General features: G+C 43.6%; 1 protein-coding gene across 1 annotated transcript; it reads left to right on the top strand.

The window, feature by feature from the left end:
• The first annotated feature begins 11,851 nt into the window (after positions 1-11,851).
• On the top strand, positions 11,852-23,290 carry LOC121539863 (fibronectin type III domain-containing protein 7-like). Its single transcript, XM_041848511.2, has 13 exons — positions 11,852-11,855; positions 12,244-12,501; positions 12,842-13,102; positions 13,804-14,061; positions 14,331-14,585; positions 15,067-15,321; positions 15,641-15,898; positions 16,084-16,341; positions 16,528-16,782; positions 17,078-17,338; positions 17,499-17,528; positions 17,689-17,726; positions 22,547-23,290. The coding sequence occupies exons 1-12, from the start codon at positions 11,852-11,854 to the stop codon at positions 17,718-17,720; spliced, it is 2,385 nt and encodes a 794-aa protein (XP_041704445.2). The 3' UTR covers positions 17,721-17,726; positions 22,547-23,290.
• The last annotated feature ends 429 nt before the right edge of the window (positions 23,291-23,719 follow it).

The following is a 23,719-nucleotide window of genomic DNA, read 5'->3' as shown; positions in this document are numbered from 1 at the left end:
TGAATTTCACGCTGCACCTTGGTCTGACCTGTCCTTTAACATCCGTGACACCGTCAAATGAGTTAGTTAGGATGCCTGTATCTTTGTAGTGAGTGGGTGTATTGATACACCATCCAAAGTGTAATTAATAACTTCACCATGCTCAAAGGGATATTTAATGTCTGCTATTTTCTTTTTAATCTACAAATATGTGCCTTCTTTGTGAGGTATTGGAAAACCTCACTGGTCTTTGTGGTTGAATCTGTGTTCAAAATTCAGTGCTCGACTGAGGGAGCTTACAGATAATTATGTGTGGGGTACAGAGATGAGGTAGTCATTCAAAAATCATGTTAAAACTATTGTTGCACAGTGTGAGTCCATGCAACTTATTATGTGACTTGTTAAGCAAATTTTTTTCCTGAACTTATTTAGTTATTGTCATGGATTCAGCCGAGGCTGCTCCTCCTCCTTGCTCGGGCAGGCTTCCAGATGAGTGGAAGACAGCATTCAGTACCACCTCGGGTCACTATGAGTACCTCGTCATGCAATACGGTTTAATGAATGCTCCTTCAGTCTTCCAATCATTTGTGGACGAGATTTTCCGGGACTTGCATGGACAGGGTGTAGTGGTGTATATTGATGACATTCTAATATACTCCGCTACACGAGCCGAGCATGTGTCCCTGGTTCGTCGGGTGCTTGGTAGACTGTTGGAGCATGACCTGTATGTGAAGGCGGAGAAATGTCTGTTCTTCCAGGAGTCCATCTCCTTCCTGGGACACCGGTTGTCCGCATCAGGGGTGGAGATGGAGATTGACCGCGTTTCAGCCGTGCGCAATTGGCAGACTCCCACCACGGTGAAGGAAGTGCAGTGGTTCTTGGGTTTTGCCAATTACTACCGGCGGTTTATCCCGGGGCTTTGGACAGGTAGCAGCTCCCATTACCTCCCTGCTAAAGGGGGGTCCAGTGCGTCTGCAGTGGTCGGCTGAGGCGGACAGGGCTTTTAGACATCTGAAGGACCTGTTTACCTTGGCTCCAGTGCTGGCACATCCGGATCCCTCTTTGGCGTTCCAAGTTGAGGTGGATGCGTCCGAGGTGGGGATCGGTGCAGTACTGTCTCAGCGCTCGGGCATGCCACCAAAACTCCGCCCTTGTGCTTTCTTTTCTAAGAAGCTCAGTCCGGCGGAGCGCAATTATGACGTGGGGGACAGGGAGCTGTTAGCTGTGGTTCAAGCCCTGAAGGTGTGGAGGCATTGGCTTGAGGGGGCTAAACACCCTTTTCTCATTTTGACTGACCATCGTAACCTGGAGTACATCCGGGCGGCGAGGAGGCTGAACCCTCACCAGGCAAGGTGGGCTATGTTTTTTACCCAATTTGTATTTACGCTCACCTATAGACCAGGGTCACAGAACGCTAAGGCAGACGCCCTGTCCCGACTACATGACACAGAGGAGAGGTCCATTGAGCCCACTCCCATACTTCCGGAGTCTTGTCTGGTGGCACCGGTGGTGTGGGAGGTTGATGCGGACATCGAGCGGGCGTTACGTACCGATCCTACTCCCCCACAGTGTCCAGAGGGTCGGAAGTACATGCCGCTCGAGGTTCGTGATCGATTGATATATTGGGCTCACATGTCACCCTCCTCTGGTCATCTTGGTATTGGTCGGACAGTGCACTGCCTTAGTGGGAAGTACTGGTGGCCCACTTTAGCTAAGGACATGAGGGTTTATGTTTCCTCCTGCTCGGTGTGCGCCCAGTGTAAGGCGCCTAGAAACCTGCCCAGAGGGAAGTTACAACCCCTACCCGTTCCACAACGGCCGTGGTCTCACCTATCGGTGGATTTTGTCACGGACCTTCCCCCCTCCCAGGGGAACACAACGATCTTGGTCATTGTGGATCGGTTTTCGAAGGCCTGCCGTCTCATTCCTATGCCAGGTCTCCCTACAGCCCTATAAACTGCTGACGCCCTGTTTACACACGTCTTCCGGAACTACAGGGTACCTGAGGATATAGTGTCTGATCGGGGTCCCCAGTTCACCTCTAGAGTCTGGAGGGTGTTTATGGAACGTCTTGGGGTCTCGATTAGCCTTACCTCAGGTTTTCACCCCGAGAGTAATGGGCAGGTGGAGAGCGTGAACCAGGATGTGGGTAGGTTTCTGAGGTCCTATTGCCAGGACCGGCAGGGGGAGTGGTCGGGATATATCCCCTGGGCAGAGATAGCCCAAAACTCACTCCGCCACTCCTCAACTAACCTTACGCCTTTTGAGTGTGTGCTAGGTTATCAGCCGGTCCTGGCTCCTTGGCATCAGAGCCAGATCGAAGCCCCTGCGGTGGACGAGTGGTTTCGGTACTCGGAAGAAACCTGGAACGCTGCTTATGTCCATCTGCAGCGGGCTATCAGGCGGCAAAAGGTGAGCGCAGATCACCACCGCAGTGAGGCTCCGGTGTATGCACCGGGAGATCGGGTCTGGCTCTCGACCCGAAACCTGCCCCTTCGCCTGCCCTGCCGGAAGCTGAGTCGGCGGTTTGTGGGGCCATTTAAAGTCCTGAGGAGATTGAACGAGGTATGTTATAGGTTACAACTGCCCATTAATTACCGCATTAACCCCTCGTTCCATGTGTCTCTCCTCAGGCCTGTAGTAGCTGGTCCACTCCAGGAGAGTGAGGTACGAGAGGCTCCTCCGCCCCCACTGGACATCGAGGGGGCTCCGGCGTACTCAGTCCGTTCCATCTTGGATTCGAGGCGTCGGATGGGGGGCCTGCAGTATCTCGTGGAGTGGGAGGGGTACGGTCCGGAGGAACGGTGCTGGGTCCCTAGGAGGGACGTCCTAGATCCCTCCATGTTGAGGGATTTCCACCGGAGTCAATCGACTCGCCCTGCTCCGCGTCCTCCTGGCCGTCCCCGAGGCCGGGGTCGGCGCACGGCTGGAGCCGCACGTCAAGGGGGGGGGTACTGTCACGGATTCAGCCGAGGCTGCTCCTCCTCCTTGCTCGGGCAGGCTTCGGCGTTCGTCGTCCCCGGAGTACTAGCTGCTACCGATCTATGTTTCGTTGTTTGTTTTGTTTGGTCTTTATTGTTTACACCTGTTTCCAATTATGTTGCATTGTATTCCCTTTATAACCCCCTGTCTCTCATGGTGTATTGTGTGTGATTGTTTTTCGTTAGGTCGGCAGTTGCTTTTGTGTGCGAGTTATTGTTCCTCCCTGTTAGGAGGTTTGTTTTGTACTTTGATTACTGTGTGCAGTAAAGTATGTCTGCCAGTAGCTCGGTGTCCTGCGCTTGACTTCGTTTACCGCATACACGTCACCCTGACAGTTATTGCCATAACTGTCACGCCCTGACATAGAGTTCGCTAGTTGGTATGGTCAGGGTGTGAGTATCTATGTAATGTGTATATCTATGTGTAGATCTAGTACAGGGGTGTCAAACGTCCGGCCCGCGGGCCGGATCAGGCCCGCAAATGGGTTTAATCCGGCCCGCGAGATGATTTTGTAAAGTATAAAAATGAGCTGCAATTTTTCAATAAAATAAACTGCTGTTCCAATTGTGTCCACTGGATGGCGCAATAGCAATTGTGTTAAGCAAGCAAACTGTTTATACCGGGGCAGAGCAAATAGGTCAAGCAAGTGCAGCCAGTCCGGATGAGCTACTTTGTTTTGCCCGCGATATTTATTACGGCTTCTACTTTTAACATTATGTGCTTTGGCACCCTCATTGCCCCAATATGTCTCTGTCAAAAAAGAGAAAAGTGGACGCAGAGTGCAGAGTGTTCCAAGAAAAATTGTCATCCTTCTATTTATTCACGGAATTGAATGGGAAAGCTGTATGTTTGGTGTGTTCACAGCATGTTGTAGTGCTGAAAGAATATAACCTTTGTCGCCACTATGTGAGTCTTCATGCCGACAAATATGACAACTTTCAAGGACAGCGGAGAAGAGAGAAGGTGAATGAACTGTTGGTGGGTCTGAAGAAACAGCAGTCTGTGTTTACTCACAGCCGAGACATCAGTGACGCTGCAGTGAAAGCTAGCTACCTCATTGCTAATGAAATCGCAGTGGCTTCAAAACCATTTAGTGAGGGTGAATTTGTAAAAACATGCATGATGAAGGCAGCAGAGATTGTGTGCCCTGAAAAGCACCAGGCTTTTGCAAATATCAGCCTGACAAGAAACACAGTTGCAGACAGGATTTCCGACCTTTCAGTGGATTTGGACAGCCAGTTGAAGCAAAAAGTAAAGTCATTTATTGCGTTTTCGGTTGCAATTGATGAAAGCATGGACATTACAGATGTTGCACAACTGGCCATTTTCATCCGCGGAGTTGATGACACATTGACCGTCACCGAGGAGTTCGTGGAGTTGGTGCCGATGACAGATACAACGACAGCAGCTGATATTTTCACTGCACTCGTCGGCGCGCTGCACAGGGTCGGAGTGGACTGGTCCCGCGCTGTCAGCCTGGCTACAGATGGTGCACCCTCAATTATCGGGAAAAAAGCAGGCGTTGTGACAAAGTTCAGAGAGAAAGTGCAATCTGCAAATGGAGGACGTGATTTTTGGACTTTTCACTGTATTTTGCACCAGGAGGCTTTGTGTTGCAAGTCATTAAAGATGGATAACGTCATAAAGGTGGTCATCCAAACTGTTAATTTCATCCGATCCAGAAGCCTGAATCACCGTCAGTTTGACAGCCTTCTCAGAGAGAAAGACCACATCTATGGCCTGCCATACCACACTGAGGTAAGATGGTTAAGCCGAGGTGCTGTGCTGAGGCGTTTCTTTGATTTACGAGAAGAAATTGAACAGTTCATGGAAGAAAAGGGCAAACCAGTGTTAGAATTTAATTCCGCAGAATGGATGCAGGACCTTGCATTTATGGTGGATGTTACAGAGCACCTGAATAACTTGAACAAACAGCTGCAAGGGCGCAACAAAGTTGCCACGCAGTATTATGACAGCATACGTTCTTTCAAGTTGAAGCTGTCATTGTGGGAGACGCAACTCGCCGGTGGTGATGCAGCTCACTTCCCCTGTCTGAAAAATGTGTGCGCGACCCAACATGTGGCAGACATGAAGCGGTTCAAAGATAAAATAACGGGACTGTTAAGGGAGTTTGAGCAACGCTTTCAGATTTTTGGTGAACTGGAGAAAGACTTCAAAGTTTTTTGTTCGCCATTCACCGTGAATCCCTCTGATCTGCCCGTCAGCATCCAACTTGAAATAATAGACTTGCAGTGTGACTCGGATTTGAAGGGCAAATATGCCGCAGCTGGCTTGGACACATTTTATCAGAATCTCTTGCCAGGTTACCCCAACTTGACAGCCCTCGCTGCAAAACTGTTGTGCATGTTTGGAACCACATATCTTTGTGAGCAAGTTCTCTGTAATGAGCATAAATAAAACAAAGCTGCGCTCAAGGCTCACGCACAAGCACTTGAATCACATCCTGAAGTTGGCTGCCACTCAGGATGTGACGCCTGATATTGATGCGCTGGTGAAAGCTAAAGATGCCAGGTATCAGGAGTCAAATAAACTATGCAACCCCACTTAAAGTGCTGCATGAGACACCCTGATATAGTTCTGTGATCTGTGATATACTTCTGTGAATCACTGAGGCATTGTGTGTTTGTGTGTTGTTTGTCCTCAGAATTTCAAATAACTTGAGGTGTTTTATGATTAATAGTGATGTTGTGCTTTTGGACACACTGTCCTCAGGCTCCAGCTTTATGTTTATATGTTTTTATGTTGATGTGCTATTGTTTTTAATTGATTTTATTTTATTTGTATATTTAACCTATTCTTGACTCTGTGGTTCTTGCACTTGTTTGGGGAACAGGATTTCATTATTTGTATCTACATTTCTGCCTGAGAAATGACACCCTGATATAGTTCTGTGATCTGTGAAACAGTTCTGTGAATCACTGAGGCATTGTGTGTTTGTGTGTTCTTTTTCTTTAGCATTTTCAAATAAACTTGAGGTGTTTTATGATTAATAGTGATGTTGTGCTTGTACTATTTTGGACACACTGTCCTCAGGCTCCAGCTTTATGTTTTATGTTGATAGTATTAAAACAAAGAAAACAATCTGAAGTTGTTGTTTTTAAGTTATATATACCATGATTTTACCGGTCCGGCCCACTTGGGAATAGATTTTCCTCCATGTGGCCCCTGAGCTAAAATGAGTTTGACACCCCTGATCTAGTATGTTTAAATCTATGTTGGCCGGGTGTGGTTCCCAATCAGAGGCAGCTGTCGATCGTTGTCTCTGATTGGGGATCATACTTAGGTAGCCATTTTGCCTACCTATGTTGTGGGATCTTGACTCTTGTTTGGCTTGTTTGGGAGTAGCCATTGTTGAGGTTCACGTTACGTTGCTTTTGTTGTTTTGTCATGTGTTAACTTAGTGAATAAACATGTATGCATTCCACGCTGCACCTTGGTCCAATCCTGTACTCAACGAGCGTGACAATAACAAAGGGGATGAATACTTATTGACTCAATAACATTCCAGCTTTTCATTTTTTATGAATTTGTAAAAATGTCTAAAAACATAATTCCACTTTGACATTATGGGGTATTGCATGTAGGCCAGTGACACAAAGGATTAATACTTTCTGAAGGCACTGTATGTCTATGTTACAGTATGTAGCAAAGAACATGCTTAAGGCACATGTCAAGCTAAAATAGATTTTCCTTTGTATCTGCTGTATCAATGTCTTAGCTGCTGTGCTGCTATCCTCTAAATGAACAGCTGGGCCTGGGTCTTTTCCTGAGGGGACAACAAATCACACACAGAAAGAGGTGTCACTTACATTGTAGTGTTACACTTTGTGGTGTTGTACTTTCATTGTAGTGTTAAGTAATTACAGTATCTGGCTAGCCTCACTAACTTGTGATATTTAAATTACTTACTAACACAAATGACCCTACTAACCTTTCAACTAAATATATCAAGACAATGTCTAGGGCAGGGGTGTCAAACTCATTTTGCCCCGGGGCTGTATTCGGTCTTCAACTAGGTCCGTTGTGCACCGGGGCCTCCCACTCCTCTTTCTATTCTGGTTAGAGCCAGTTTGCTCTGTTCTGTGAAGGGAGTAGTACACAGCGTTGTACGAGATCTTCAGTTTCTTGGCAATTTCTCGCATGGAATAGCCTTCATTTCTCAGAACAAGAATAGACTGACGAGTTTCAGAGGAAAGTTATTTGTTTACAGTACAGCTTCTGTAATCTATTTTACAGTACCAAAAATGTTACTGTAATCTAATTTACAGTATATTATTGGAATTACCCATGCAGCGACATATTACCCAGTGTTATTTGCATGTTTTCATTTTTACATCTACATTTTGGTCATTAGCAGGCGCCTTTGTCCTTAGCAACTTACAGTGCATTCAACCAAGGTTGATAAAAAAAAACATATCACGGTCATAGCAAGTAAATAGTGTCTGTAACCGTTACTGAAAATGTTGTTGTAGTTAAGAATACATTGGTTTTCAAAATAATTCTAATTACAACAAGGTCTCTTCTGATATATCTCTGACTATCTCTGGATAGTGCCAGTACAATACTGAGATATTCATGGTAACTTGATGCCAGAGCAATGAAATAGAGTACAATACAGTAAAAGTGACTATTAAACTGTAAGAAACATTTTTATACAGTATTTTACTGTAATTACAAGGGATTGGAGCAAGCAGGTTGGCTATATGCATTTGCATATTACAGCATATTAATGAATACTAGGTGGTTTATATCACTTGCACTTTCAGAGGCCCAAACAAAGGCTTCTAAACTGGCCGTGATTACAGGGAAGAACAGATCAACTGGACATGGTTAAATTTTCAACCATTAAAAAGTTTAAGACCTGCTACTACTCTGATCTGTTCCCTATATACATTTAATTGTTACTACCACATATCACTTAAACTGGTACAGGACTCTCACAACAAATATAGCCTCTTACAAGGTACGCCTTAAATATGTTAATGAGCCAGCAATTCTTTCTCCTCCCAAAATATTTCTCCACAATGAACCATAATTTACAGTATTCTGCAGTAAATATACTGAACAAAAATATAAACACAACATGTAAAATAGGAATACCTATGTAAGAATGCTGTTCATTGACAATAGCTCTGCATTCAATACCATAGTACCCTCCAAGCTCATCATTAAGCTCGAGGCCCTGTGTCTGAACCCCGCCCTGTGCAACTGGGTCCTGGACTTCCTGACGGGCCACCCTCAGGTGGTGAAGGTAGGAAACAACACCTCCACTTCGCCTACAGGGAGGAGGTGAGGGCTCTGGGAGTGTGGTGCCAGGAAAATAACCTCTCACTCAACGTCAACAAAACAAAGGAGATGATCGTGGACTTAAGGGAACAGCAGAGGGTCCACCCCCCTTTCCACATCGACGGGATTCACAATAGTGTGGTGAAGAAGGCGTAACAGAGCATCTTCAACCTAAGGAGGCTAAAGAAATTTGGCTTGGCACCTAAAACCCTCACAAACTTTTACAGATGCACAATTGAGAGCATCCTGTCGGGCTGTATCACCACCTGGGACAACAATCGAACCCACAACCCTGGCGTTGCAAACGCCATGCTCTACCAACTGAGCTACATCCCTGCTGGCCATTCCCTCCCCTACCCTGGACGACGCTGGGCCAATTGTGCGCCGCCCCATGGGTCTCCCGGTCACGGCCAGCTACGACAGAGCCTGGATTCGAACCAGGATCTCTAGTGGCACAGCTAGCACTAGCACTGCGATGCAGTGCCTTAGACCACAGTACTTTACTGTGCATGCTACAGTGTTTTACTGTTGAAATTACAGAAAGGTCTTACAGTGTGCTGTAAAACAAATGTATGGTATTTTACTGTGCAATCTATGGTAATCTACTGTGTTCAGTTTATACAGACATACTGATATTGATTAATACAGGACGTTACTGATAAAATTACAAAAACGGCTAACAGTGTAGCTACGGGGAAGCAAGAGAGTCACCTGCGCAATGTGTATAATCGGAGGCGGAGGCGGTGCCTGTCTGCCCACACTCATCGCTTGCTTCCCCAGCTTCTGTGCTGCTAATATTAATTGTGCTTATCACTGAAAAAATCTCTCCAAAAACTATTGTCCAGTTAGTAGTCAGATTTTTGTCACAGAGGTAATTTCGTCTCGTCTCGTTTTAGTCAACTGAAATTAAAAATCATTTTCGTTTTCTCTGGGTCTACATAGTCAGTTATAGTCTTCTCAATTGCCACTGAAAAATAGGCCACTATTTTTGTTGACGAAATTAACACTACTTTGGAGAGCATGTCTTTGCAATATATGGGAGTTGGCCATGTCGTAGTAAATATATAATGTTATAGCTTGGTCTGACTAAAATCTTGTGCATGACCCATTTTGCGTTGGGCCTTTGTATTTAATACAATGCACAAAAGACTTCTATCTTGTCAGCCTTATCAGCAGGTGGCTATGAACAACACCCACGCCATAGGTCTCTCAGTTCTTCCAACTCACGAGTTCTTGCTCTGAGGACACACACACACACACCCCCCACACACACACACACACACACACACACACACACACACACACACACACACACACACACACACACACACACACACACATACATACACACACATACACACACACACACACACACACACACACATACACACACACACAAATCCTCTTCTCTTAGGCTGAACATCTGAAGACAGAGAACCCGACTCAGAGCCAATGCAACAGTGATACTAACCTGGAGGGGACCTCGCCCAACTCATCAGGACCAATCAGAAGATCAGAACTACTAGAATCAACCTACTTCATTTTATTGTATAAAATGTCAGCACACAATGTTTAGGGGCTCTCTCAGATATCTCCCTACGAGATTGACGAACGGGTCCGTGCACGCGATTCCAGATATCTTTACCTCTGAATAAACTGCCTTATATTATACAATTATCCACCTTGTCCAAAAGTCTCTACTTGGTCTCCGTTCTCCAGTAAACTTGTGATCATCAACAGCCATATCCCCACATGTGAGATATCAAAACGAATAATTTAAAGAGAATTTAAGGTTACTTGCGTAACCCCAGTTCTCTGATATTAGGGGTGAAATATCTTACCGTATTCCCCTGCTCATAAGAGCGTGAGGAAGAGAAGTATGCTTGAGAATAACCAGAAGGCGGGAAAGTGGCTCCTTTTAAAGGATGTGTGGGTAGTTCGCTACTCTACCTGTCTGTCTCCAACAGATGATTTTGTAAGGTTCTTCTGAGAGTAGGTGATCATAGCGATTCCCCACATGTGTGATATCGCACTCATAATTAAGTGATAATGCCAGAGAAGCCGGTGTTTAGAGGATATATTGGCACGTTTTGCTAACAACATCCTTGCCAATATACAGTATCCTCCAAACACCGGCTTCGAGGGCATTATCACTTTTATACAACGGGTTACCAACATATTCAAACAATGATTTACATATTTTCATAAAAAACGTTATTTTGATGAATTTATTCATACTATTTCATCCTTTCACAAGATATAGTCCCGACACAAATCTAGGGTTGCTACCCAAGCCGGCTGGTCGTTCATTCTATCCGTTCGTTTGCCAGAGACGCGACCCAGTCGTTCAGTCTTTTTGTTTCGTTCTAAATGTTCCATTGTCATACTGGCTGGCAACGTTCTTATCCCTTGCTTGCTAGCTAGCCAACTACGGCTAACTTACAGTCAAGTCAAACAGTGCAGCCAGAATAACAACAGTAGCTGCATTTGCATTTGTTTAAGCTGTTTTCTAGTGACATTTATTTGGATACATCAATAACAATGAGCTAATGAGGCGCGATTTCGCCTGGCAAGAAAATGTGCTCTCTCGTCAGGACACTGTTGTTCGGAGGAGCTAGCAAACGACATAGCTAACACAATCACTTCAAACTGAAGCTGGAAAGACTGCAAACTAGCTGCACTTTGTTTCGTTTTTACCTTTTTTCAATTGACATTTCTTTGTATATATCCATAAAAATGATGCCATTTAAAAATGTTTATGGGAAGACAAGTTCAGTGAGACAGATGTGTCGGTTTTTCCATCTGCATGATGTGTCAGTTTTGTGCCAGTTGTGTGCCAGTTTTGCTATGTGTCATCATCACAAAAGCAACTTCTATAACACAGATCTAGCCTGCTTACAGGTACACCTGGAATGCGTTCAATATGACAGAACGGTGTGCAACATTGAATTAAACAATTTCAGATGGTCACACACATATTGATCAGGCCACACCCACCGAACGGGAGCAAACCGCAAACGTACCTGTGCACCGTTTTGGGGAAATGTGTCGTTCAATACAAACTGCCACGCAACGTAGCAAACGTTGGAGCGAACTGAACGCATCCCTGTCTGCAGGTAGCTGTTCTGGCCCTACCAATGATTGGCTGCAGTGGGCGGGGTCACATATAGGTATTTCAGCCAACACAGACCAGAAATGTGTTAAAGAAAAGATAAACCTATAACGTGAAGCAATTCTCAAATAGCTTCTTTCAACTAATCGAGAGAAACCCCGGAGTGCAAGAAACAACAGAAAAGGATAACATCAAGAAGAAAAAAACAGAATGGGATCTTTTAAGTGGATGGTGATTTTTGCCTTGATAGGCATAGGCTCTCAGGTAAGACGGATGACTTATTTTTTTTACTGTGAAGCTATATACCTGTGCTATTTGTGTAGGACATATCATAGACTTCAAATACATTACTATTGCAATAACACCAGAAGAACATGTATAGTCTGTTGGAGGAAAAGGAATGAGCTATTTAGACAGAACACTGCCTTATTGACTGGCATACCTGTCATCAGGTGTACTGTAAGATTAACCATGAGTAGGGAACATTCATTCCAGGAAAGTGATTGTTTGAATTTTATAAAACTTCTCATTGTATGAACATTGTGTAATGTAATTTGTTTTACATTCCCTTGAAGTACATTTTTTGAAGTTTTTTGTAGTTTTTACTTCCTTTTCTGTTTTTACTTCCAGAGTTCAGCTTCATCGGGTAAAACATTTATATTTTTGTCACATTACATGTACATTCCGAAACAGTCTATATTTTTCAAATGCAGAAAATTATGGTCGGATGAAAGTGGATTAAAAGAATCTTGATTATTACACTGTAATTGTAGTACATGTATGCAATAGTAGTGCTATAATATTTTCTAATTTGATCCAGACATGAACCCAGTAATTGACTGTGATTCTGTCTCTCACCTCAGAAATCACAGTGTCGATATTCACCGTAACATCTAAGAGTATGACAGTGCGGTGGAGCAGATACTCAGGAGCCAGTTCCTACAAGATCACAGTGACCCCCAAGAACTCCCTTGATGCCTCAGCCTTCACCCAGTTCGGTGCCAACTCTGTGATGGGCTCCATCAACTCTCTAACCCCCAACAACATGTACATCATCAAGGCTGAGGCCATGGATAACAGCCTGAATGTTCTGAGCCAGGCTGAAGTTGAAGAGACCACTGGTAAATCAGTGTCTCATATTTGACCCTAAGGAGATGATGGTGAAACAATAGGCTATACATTATGTTGTGATCTCGTAACATTCTGTTATTAATCTCTGCTCCAGGGCCAGTTCTGTTTTTCTCTCTCATCAGAGCTATAAGGGAATATAGAAAACCTGTCCTTATAGCAATGTTAAGGGACAAACTCTCATAAGAAATATAAAGTATATTTTTACAGTGGGCTTATAGTGAAAAATAAAACCAGTGATGATTATTGTGGTGTAACTGGTTACAATCATCACATGTTCCTGTGTGTAGCTCCTTAGGTTTAAACAATTCCCTCTTCTTGTTTTTTCTGTAGCTTCTGAGGTGCCCACCATCAACATGGCAACATCGAAACAGAGTGAGAGCATGACCGTGGAGTTCACTCAGGTGTCCGGGGCCACTTCCTACATCCTGCGTGCCGAGACCACCGACCTGTCCTTCTTCTGCGAGACCGTGGTGTCCTCTTCCCCTGGGACCGTGCTCAACCTTCAGGCCTACACCGACTACACTCTCAGTGTCATGTCCGTCAACAACGGAGGCAGAAGCCAGCCTTCCCTCCCTGTGGTAGCAAAGACAGGTATTGTCCCTTGTACCTCACATTCACCGTCTGTTGGGGAAAGAAAAAAATACAAGAGTATGAAAGCCTGGTATAAAGAAATTAGTCATTCATAGGGAACAGTGACAACCTTTATCTCCAGTACCCCCACCATAAGTCACTCGATCTCTTTGCTGACGTAAATGAACGAAAGCCAGGAAGAGGAGAGTAGCTACATACCTGACCTTAAAAACCTGATTTCAGATGAGGTAGTGCAAATCCGGTACTTTCCTCTATTAGTGAGATACTCCCTCTGCCCTGAGGAGGGAGGTATCCGCTGTAATTATATCTGGTCCCTCTCCATAAACACAAAGAATAAACCTTATTGGCTTGACAACTGAGAACACTGGGTTGGTTACCCTGGGAGTAGGACCTGAGTTAGTCAGCCTATTGGATATCTTCATGTACTAAAACAAGCCACCACCAGTTTCATCCTATTGTGTTGTGGTTTGACCTTCTATAGAGGCAGAAGAGAGGGAGAGAATTTTTATCTTCTCAAATCTCAGTCATACAGTACATTGTAAAGGGATCCCACAGAACAGAAAATACACTTTAGAGCTTTCTGAATTTAAAGTGATAAGTGGGCTATCACACAATTAAAAGGCAAACCATGAACACTCCCAACACAGACAAACAAATACACACTCCACTTAACATGTCTCATTGCTGTCTCTCTCCTACAGTGGTTGCTGCGCCCGAGCTCAACTCCACCTCTCCCAGCAATGACACCATTGTGGTGGGGTGGGAGCCCGTGGACCACGCTGTCCTGTATACCATCAGCATCATCATGGAGGGCTCTGACAGCAGGGTGAAGCTCAACACCACCGACACCAGCGTGACCTTCCCTGGCCTGGAGGCCGGGACAACCTACTGCATCAAGGGCAACGCCTGGGACCCCGAGAAAAGACAGGGAGACGACTTCACCATCTGTCAGATCACACGTAAGGAAGAGAGGGGGATATTGGTTAGCAAGCACACACATTTCCTTCAGAAAATGTACCTTATCTAGCTTTATTTAACTTTCAGTTAATAAGGCAAGTCCCTTGAGGTACAAAATTGCTTTTTCAAGACCTGTTGATAGGGATAGGGTGGAGCGAATGACAAGCAAGAGCACCAATTTGTACAGTATATTTGTAAGCACATTTAGAATTCATCTAGGTCTCTACCTAATTATGTGTGTGCTCATATTGCTTCTCTCTCCTCCCTCCAGGCCCACGCATCCCTGGGCTTATTGAGTTGGAGGTGAGGATTGTGGGCTCTGAATATGGTCTGTCTGTGTCCTGGGCTCCCTCTCAGGGGGCAGGGGAGTACCTGACCTTCAGCTCCGAGGGGCTGAACTGTACCTCTACCATCGGCGCCTGCACCCTGGCCCCCGTGGGGTGTGGCCAGAGACACACCGTCACCGTGACAGCCATCAACGAGGGAGGACACAGCATCCCTTCTGCTCCTGAAGAGATCATCACCTGTGAGGAGACATATCAATCAATCAGTCAATCAATCAATCAATCAATCAATCAAACAAACAAACAAATCGATTGTTTGTTTTATGGCAGGTTTGTGACATCTAGCAATAGAAGTCACAAACCTGCCATATAAAGCACAGCATATTGTGGTCCTCTGTAGCTCAATTGGTGAGCATGGCGCTTGTAACGCCAGGGTAGTGGGTTCGATCCCTGGGACCACCCATACGTAAAAATGTATGCACACATGACTGTAAGTCGCTTTGGATAAAAGCGTCTGCAAATTTGCATATTATTATTATATTATATTGATACACTTGAGATCATTCTACTATTTCATCAACACATGAGATGCATATGTAAGGTACTAACAACACAGTAATTAATGTATAGTAATAACTTGACCTTTAGCCACTATTACAAACATGTAATAACCGTATAATGAACATGTAATAACTACACACCCTGTCGTGTGTTTCCCTGCAGTCCCCTGCCCACCAGAACCTCTGCGTGTGGAGGAGACCAAGGCAGGTAATTGCTCTGTGTCGTGGGACGCCATACCCTACACCGACACCTACATGGCCTTCATCAAGAGGGATGATGGTCAGGAGGAGAGGTGCAACACCAGCTCCACCAGCTGTAACTATCACTGCCAGTGTGGATACACCTACCTGATGACTGTGTTTGCCTTCAGCCTGGCTGGATCCAGCCTACCGGGCCCCGTGCTCAACTACACCACCCGTAAGTAGAAGATTTAGCTCCACAGTCTTGTGGTGTACAGGTTTGAACCCAATCATTCACATAACCACACACTCTGCCCAGAGACCCAGCACAGATAATGTACCTCTGAAATCACACATTTTAAAAACAGCTCACACAAGCCTGATTCAGCTCATTGAATGGGGGATCCTAATGAATACTGAAGGCTGACAGATATTCTTCAAATAGCCCAAGTCAATTCATATTGACAATTATTTAAATACTGAAATAAATATATTCCATGTCTCTCTCTCTCTCTCTCTCTCTCTCTCTCTCTCTCTCTCTCTCTCTCTCTCTCCAGTACCCTGTTGTCCCGAGGATGTGTTAATCTCCCTGGCCTCCACCGACACCCTGGAGATCATGTGGTCAGCGGTGCGAGGGGCGGAGGTGTACGAGACGCGGGCAGTGGAAGGGTCAGAGGTCATCCTGTGTAACGACACGGCACCAGTGTGCGCTCTCTCCGACCTCACCTGTAACAGCCCCTACAGTGTGGTGGTGATCCCCTGTAATGAGATTAGAGGGTGCAACCACACCTGCAGAGCACACACGAAGGAGACAGGTAAGACACACATCTTTAAAAAAATTGCCACATAGAAAAAGTGTCTGATAACTAATCGTGTCATCGGTTTATTTGGATGAATGGGAAAACATGATTTGTGTGTCATTACACCCACAGGTAAAAGATCACTGTGACCCTAACCCTCCCCCCGCCACCTCCTCTCTCCTTCACGTTCTCTCTCTCAGCTCCCTGTATGCCAGAGATCTTGAGTGTGGCCCAGATCAACACCACCGGTGTCAACATCAGCTTTAGTGCGCCCAACAGAGCAGGAACCAACTACAAAGTGAGCGTAGTGGCCCAGGATGACACACACACCTGCACTTCCAGAGGAACTTCCTGTGAGATACTTGACTTGCCCTGTGGCGAGGTCTATGAGGTCAGCGCCATTGCAACCACCACCGTGGGCGACAGTTTACCCAGTTACACTATTCCACTGGAAACAGGTAGGGAACCATGGAAACCATATAGGGAGAGGGAAATGTTTTGGTTAATTCGTTTGGACTACTGGTATCACTTGTTACTGTTGATGTTGTGGTGAAAAAATTATGAACTTTTTCATTCAGCTATGTACAGTTAAAAAATAAAAATGTCAATATTTCTCACAATTGTGCTTTTCATTCGTCCCCTAGCGCCCTGTTGCCCGGCAACCCTTAACGTTGACCAGGTGACTCAGGCCATGACCAATGTCACCTGGTCGATGGCGAGAGGCACACACACCTACGTGACCTCCCTGACCTCACCGAAAGGCAACGCCCGCTGCCACACCCTGGACACCAACTGCCTGATGGGATGCATCACCTGTGGAACAAACTACACCGTCAGCATGGAGGCCATCAGCCGCACTGGACACAAGTCTGAGTGCACCTATCACGGCTTCTCATCCAGTGAGTGACAGATAGATTAATCTATCACAGCTTCTCATCCAATGAGTGAAAGACACAAGCACCAATCATAGCGAAAAAGGGACCACTGAGTCAGTGAGTGAGCAAATGGAAAAAGTACTAGGTGAATTACTGACTCCGGAACATTCACCACAAACACACAAGGAATTTCTATAGCAGTAAGTTACAGAAGAGTGTCCGAGTTTGATCATAGCTAAGTACATTGTAACATCCACATACCATTGCACCCTGCACAGTTGCCACTATAGTGCCTTACTGAACTAGCTTTCCCTCCCAGGTGCCTGTTGTCCATCGGGCGTGAAGCTGTACAGGATGGCCAACAACACACTGCGTGTATACTGGCGTTCCACTGGCGGTCTCCATAACTACACGGCCGAGATGGTTGGTAGCCAGTCCAACTACACCTGCACCCCTCCCATCGGGGGTAACACCTGTAAAGTGCCGGAGATCATGTGTGGGGACGTCTACAATGTAGTGGTGGCCCCTCTCACCCAGGACGGAGCCATGGTCCAGTTCTGCCCCCAGAGGATGTACTCAGGTAGGCTACTCAATACCACAAAACCACTGGAAAGGTCTACATAGATAATCTAAAAGGAAATGACATTTCAGTCAAGTTCATTTTGCTTTGTTAGTATAGCATGGTTTTACAAAGTCATTGGCATATACCAGATTATTAACATCTTCTTGTCGGATTTCAGTTTCCTGCTCGGGAAGCAATGTTGGAATGGGTACGTTTTTGAATACTTTTTCATAAATGATCTGTAGTCTACTATTGGTTTTCATACTCAAGCCTATGGTATTTTGTGGGATATAATGGAGGGGAAATTATGCTTCAGTGCAAAATGTGTTCACTTCTCTAACATGTCTCAAATGTATTCTTTCCCACAGTAATCTATCGAGGAAAGAGAAGTCTGGACTAGCAGATGGTATGTATCATGCCATTTCTCATCAGTTTGAATCAGAGCGACTCAAGTACACAATCCAAACATACACTCATAATACTATACCTACTGCATTTACCATTATGTCCCAAAGTAGCTCCCTGTGTCATCCCAACTGAACACACTCTAGAAATAAATAGCCTTTGAGTGGCGGATCGAACCACAGCAGAGCACAACAGGAAGCATTAAACTGAAATCATGGGTCAATAAAAAACGTCCCCACCCTGTCAGAGTGATTAGGGTTTTCAACCATAGACCTTTATATACAGTATATATATGTTTTATTGTCACATACACTGGATAGGTGTGCAGTGAAATGTGTTGTTTTACAGGGTCAGCCAAAGTACAGTTGAAGTAACATAATCGATACAGGGAAAATGAAACTTTCTATAAAATAGATGGTTGATATAAAACACTATTATGAGAATTACAAAAACTGACTCAGATAGCCACCTCCCTACTATAGTCTACACCTTACAACAGGGGCAGACTGGCCTGTCTAACTTGGGGTTTTAGCATTGAATTATAATTATTTGGCTAATAACAGAGGCCTCAAGGGGAAAAAATGGTCCGGTGTGGGGGCCTCAAGGGAAGAGTGGGCTGGTATGTTAGAAATGCCATGGCCAATTTCTGGTCCCAGTCCGCTCCTGCCTAAGAATGACTACTGTGGGTGTGGAGGATGGGGACCCATCAAATATACTCATACCCTGAGGATGTAGATGTGAGTCTTATGGAATGCCTTGCTGTAATGGTTCTCTATGAATTAAGAATAGCAGTCTCCTTCTGCTGGTCACAAACAGACATTGCAAGGATGGCCACATTTTCACATTACATTTGAGTTCACAGTGACATTTTCACTTGAATCTTTAAAAGTCAACTGCCCCTTAGAACAGCTCTGTGAAATCAGCCACATCATGCAAAAAGCTTCTAAATAAAAGTCCTCCCTCTACTTGAACACAAGTTCACAAATCGTAGTATATTTTCTGCCTGTTTTAAAGGGCTAATCAGCAGCTGCTACATCCATTTTTTGACTTTAATTAATAATTGTATGTATCTATTGATTCTTGAAGAATATAACTTATAAATGCCTCATGATCTTAGTTCAACTGTCATACCCCATCAGAACCCATTAGAACCCAAAACATAAGCTTTTTTTACTCCAATGTTAGTAAACAAAAAAATGTCAACAAACACAATGCCTCAAAACATGGTTAAAACTATAATGTTGATATCATTGATGGTCAATCCTTGCATCCATAGCTCTGTCTATGAATTTTAGTGATACCATTTCTCCAGCCCCATCCCTCAGCTTTTTATCGAACCAGGGGTGGGGAGGGCGCTTTGCTATTGTTTCTACTGCTGATTGCTGCTTTAAGATGCGGTATTGAGGTTAATTGTTGAGTTCTAGTGGTTATTTGTAAATAGGTACTCTGCCTAGGTGGGTAAATGAAATAACATGCAATCAGTACATGTTCAAAAACGTAATTAACATTATTTTAATAAGGGGACAACAAAATGTGTATTAAACAACAATGTTAAATATTAATGAGTTGAAAAGGAGTTAATGATTGAAAGTTCAATATTCTTCATTAAATAATATCTGAATAATAGCTTAATTTCCTTTCCACTAGATGGCACTGTCCACCATGCTGCTCCCAGTCAGGGGTGCAAGGATTCAGAAACAAAATAGTTTATGCTCTTGAAACACATCTGGGCATTGGTAGATGTGCTGTACATTTGTTATAAACAGTTCGGTTACACTGCTATACACTTATTATTACTGTTACTGAATGTTATATACACATAACATTATAAATTGTTATTACATTGTTGAAACAACAGATCTACACTGTGAAGGTCTTTAGCTTTTTCAAATGAATATTTGTGTGGAAAGTTTACATCAATTGGAAAGACAGCACATATACAGTGGGGAAAAAAAGTATTTAGTCAGCCACCAATTGTGCAAGTTCTCCCACTTAAAAAGATGAGAGAGGCCTGTAATTTTCATCATAGGTACACGTCAACTGTGACAGACAAATTGAGAATTTTTTTTCCAGAAAATCACATTGTAGGATTTTTTATGAATTTATTTGCAAATTATGGTGGAAAATAAGTATTTGGTCACCTACAAACAAGCAAGATTTCTGGCTCTCACAGACCTGTAACTTCTTCTTTAAGAGGCTCCTCTGTCCTCCACTTGTTACCTGTATTAATGGCACCTGTTTGAACTTGTTATCAGTGTAAAAGACACCTGTCCACAACCTCAAACAGTCACACTCCAAACTCCACTATGGCCAAGACCAAAGAGCTGTCAAAGGACACCAGAAACAAAATTGTAGACCTGCACCAGGCTGGGAAGACTGAATCTGTAATAGGTAAGCAGCTTGGTTTGAAGAAATCAACTGTGGGAGCAATTATTAGGAAATGGAAGACATACAAGACCACTGATAATCTCCCTCGATCTGGGGCTCCACGCAAGATCTCACCCCGTGGGGTCAAAATGATCACAAGAACGGTGAGCAAAAATCCCAGAACCACACGGGGGACCTAGTGAATGACCTGCAGAGAGCTGGGACCAAAGTAACAAAGCCTACCATCAGTAACACACTACGCCACCAGGGACTCGAATCCTGCAGTGCCAGACGAGTTTTAGGAACTTCATGGCAGACGCGGTGAATTGGATCCTAGATCTCGTTGGTGTGATAATAAGGACAGTACTCGGACAGTAGGGCGAGTTCAAGTGCTTTGTACAAGACTCTTTAGAGGACAGCCGTTTTAGCAACCCCTGGTGGAGTTTTCTGTCTGTTCTTGTTTCGTCGGATTTGGCTCACTCAGTGGTCAAGCCTCCGATCGATGGGTCTTTGCACACACGCCTACAGTTCATCATTCGTGCCACCACCATAGAGAAAGAATATAGGGAAGGAACCACCATTTACAACCTGGTCTCAGAGCATTTCGTATTATTCTGTACATACATTTGAGATGCTCCATTTAGTATATGTTATGTTTAATATGGTATGTCCATCACTCATTTCGTATATATTTATATATATTTTATATTTTTATATTTTAGTCATTTAGCAGACGCTCTTATCCAGAGCGACTTACAGGAGCAATTAGGGTTACGTGCCTTGCTTAAGGGCACATCGACAGATTTTTCACCTAGTCGGCTCGGGGATTAGAACCAGCGACCTTTCGGTTACTGGCACAACGCTCTTACCCACTAAGCTACCTGCCGCCCTGCCGTATGATAATGTATGTTACGAATTTGCAAAATGTGTAATGTTACGAATTAGCAAAACGTAGTATACGTTACGAATTTGCAAAATATATGATATCTTATAAATTCTAGCTAGGTTGCTAATGTTAGCTAGTTGGCTAATGTTAGCTAGGCTAGGGGTTAGGGGTTAGGGTTAAGGTTAAGGTTAAGTTTAGGAGTTATGTTAAAGGGTTAAGGTTAGGGGAAGGGTTATCTAACATGCTAAGTAGTAGAAAAGTTGCTAATTGGCTAAAATACTGAAGTTATCCATGATAAGATTCAAACTCGTAACCTTTTGGTTGCTAGACGTTCGTGTTATACAACCACCCTTCCACCCCGAGCAGCCACCCTACTTTCGTTTTTGCCTTAAGTAACCATCTGTCTTATGTAATCATACCAAACGATTTATGTTTACTATGTTACGTCCAGTCTATGAGACCAGGCTGCCATTTAGGCTACCTACCTATAGGCTGCTATAGCCTACATATTTATTTAGTTTGGCATTCTATTATTTTCATTGCATTTTAGTGGAAATTAGGCCTAAAATAATTTATTTAGAATTTATCAGAATTAATTTTCCAGAAATTATTTTACCATGCAGCTCTGTGTATTCTCAAACTGAAAAAAACTGACGGGTCCCTCATGCTATGGCAGCACTACATCCCTGCTTATGACAGTATGTGATAACAGGCTGTAGTCTACTAGGCTTACTAGTGATTTAATCCACCACTTGCATTAGCCCAGATCCATAGGCTACATTATATCCACATCAATCCACCACTTGCATTCATAGCCGCAGGAAGTAGGGGTGCTGAGGGTAGGGGTGCTGACCCTCAGACCCCCCGGCTAGGAGTGGAGCATTGACATTCAAGATAGGAAATCTCACTCCAAGCTATCTTCAAAAGTTGGCAGCCCTGTAATAGATAGTGTGAAAGTTTTTATTTATTTTTTAAACAGCACTGAAGCACACACATCACCACTCGCCAGTGACTTGATAAGTTGATTGTGGCCTGGCTGCTCAATGTGCCTGCTAGCTACTACTTGCTAGCTTCATTGACAAACAGTTGGAACTTAGCTAGCTAGCAAGTGATTTTGGGCACTAATAAAAAGTGTGTAGCTTGTGCTTTATTTATGATAGTTTGACAGCTTGCCAATGATGAAGTTGTAGTCATGTTATTGTTCTCATTTTAATAATAATATAATAATAATATACCATTTAGCAGACGCTTTTATCCAAAGCGACTTACAGTCATGTGTGCATACATTTGCATACATTTTTACGTGTGCATACATTTTTAAGGAACTGGTTATGTTGTTGCTATGGTGACTCAGGAGGGACAAACAGAACCTGCCAGGCTACAATATCGAAACATAACACACCCACATCAAACCACACCCCCAAGACAACTCTCGTTTGGCTTCAGTCATGGCCGCTAGTATTACTTAATGATCGATCTTCAAAACTGGGCCAAATTAGGTAGTGCAGACGCCCTTTAATGCATAATTAATTAGATTTTTTGTATGTTATTCTTCTCTGCTTTCACAGTTTCCAGTCCCGTAGATATCAGGAGGAGCAGAGACAAGATTCTCATCCACATTCCTCCAACATGTCTACCTAATCCCCATGAGGAAGTGAACCTCTCTACAAAATATCCCAGCCTAAATTATATTTTTTGGAAGACCTGTTTTTGGGATGTGCAAAACATCTACAGTTACTGATCTGACCAAATATACTGAATTTAAAAACGAATTCATCCTGAATAAGTCGATTATTTTTCATGTAACACTTTTTTGATTAAGTGTTTTCATAATTGTTTTTAATAAGAATGACAAATTCAATACATTAATTTACATATGTGTCAGCAAAATGCAATAAAAAGTACCTACTACTACTGCTACTTAAAAGATAAGTAGTTACCAGACTAAATGTGGATTAAATGTATTAAAGTACAATCATGATATGTAGTGGGAAATAAGGAAGTGAAATGTTCCACATTTAAATCTATATAATGATTGTACAAAGGTTTACTGAAATGTACATCATGCAGAGTAATTGAAATGTTTGTTATTGAAACTGAAACTCAAATGCCAACTATCGATCATTAACTGGAAATTTAAAAAACAAAGATGAACAACAATTAATCATTGAGGTAGAGTAGCCTTTCCTGCAGTCAAATGACCAAATTGCCCTCTAGTGGCCTCATGAGTGGAATGTTATTAATATTTCCAATAAAAAATAGAAGCCGAAAATCCTGTGTTTCTATGTCAAAAGGTTTCGTTATATTTCAGTCTTCTGTCATGTGCATTCGGAAAGTATTCAGACACCTTGACTTTTTCCACATTTTGTTACATTACAGCCTTATTCTAAAATTGATTAAATTAATTTTTCTTCATCAATCTCCACACTATACCCCATAATGACAAAGCGAAAACAGGTTTTTAGAAATGTTTGCAAATGTATTAAAAATAAAAAAGTATTCAGACCCTTTGCTGTGAGACATTTTGCTATTCAGACCCTCAGACCATGAGAAACAAGATTCTCTGGTCTGATGAAACCAAGATTGAACTCTTTGGCCTGAATGCCAAGCGTCACGTCTGGAGGAAACCTGGCACCATCCCTATGGTGAAGCATGGTGGTGGCAGCATCATGCTGTGGGGATGTTTTTCAGTGGCAGGGACTGGGCGACTAGTCAGGATCGAGGGAAAGATGAATGGAGCA

Source organism: Coregonus clupeaformis, unplaced genomic scaffold, assembly GCF_020615455.1.
Source record: "Coregonus clupeaformis isolate EN_2021a unplaced genomic scaffold, ASM2061545v1 scaf0127, whole genome shotgun sequence".
NCBI classification, from domain to species: domain Eukaryota; kingdom Metazoa; phylum Chordata; class Actinopteri; order Salmoniformes; family Salmonidae; genus Coregonus; species Coregonus clupeaformis.
The sequence above is the reverse complement of the archived record's forward strand: the minus strand, read 5'-3'. Positions and strand labels throughout refer to the sequence as shown.

Excerpts from the sequence above, each read along its gene's own strand:
- LOC121539863 (XM_041848511.2), top strand. Across the intron at positions 13,103-13,803 it reads CCCTGTGGTAGCAAAGACAG|TGGTTGCTGCGCCCGAGCTC; the intron begins GTATTGTCCCTT and ends TCTCTCCTACAG. Across the intron at positions 17,529-17,688 it reads GGGAAGCAATGTTGGAATGG|TAATCTATCGAGGAAAGAGA; the intron begins GTACGTTTTTGA and ends TCTTTCCCACAG.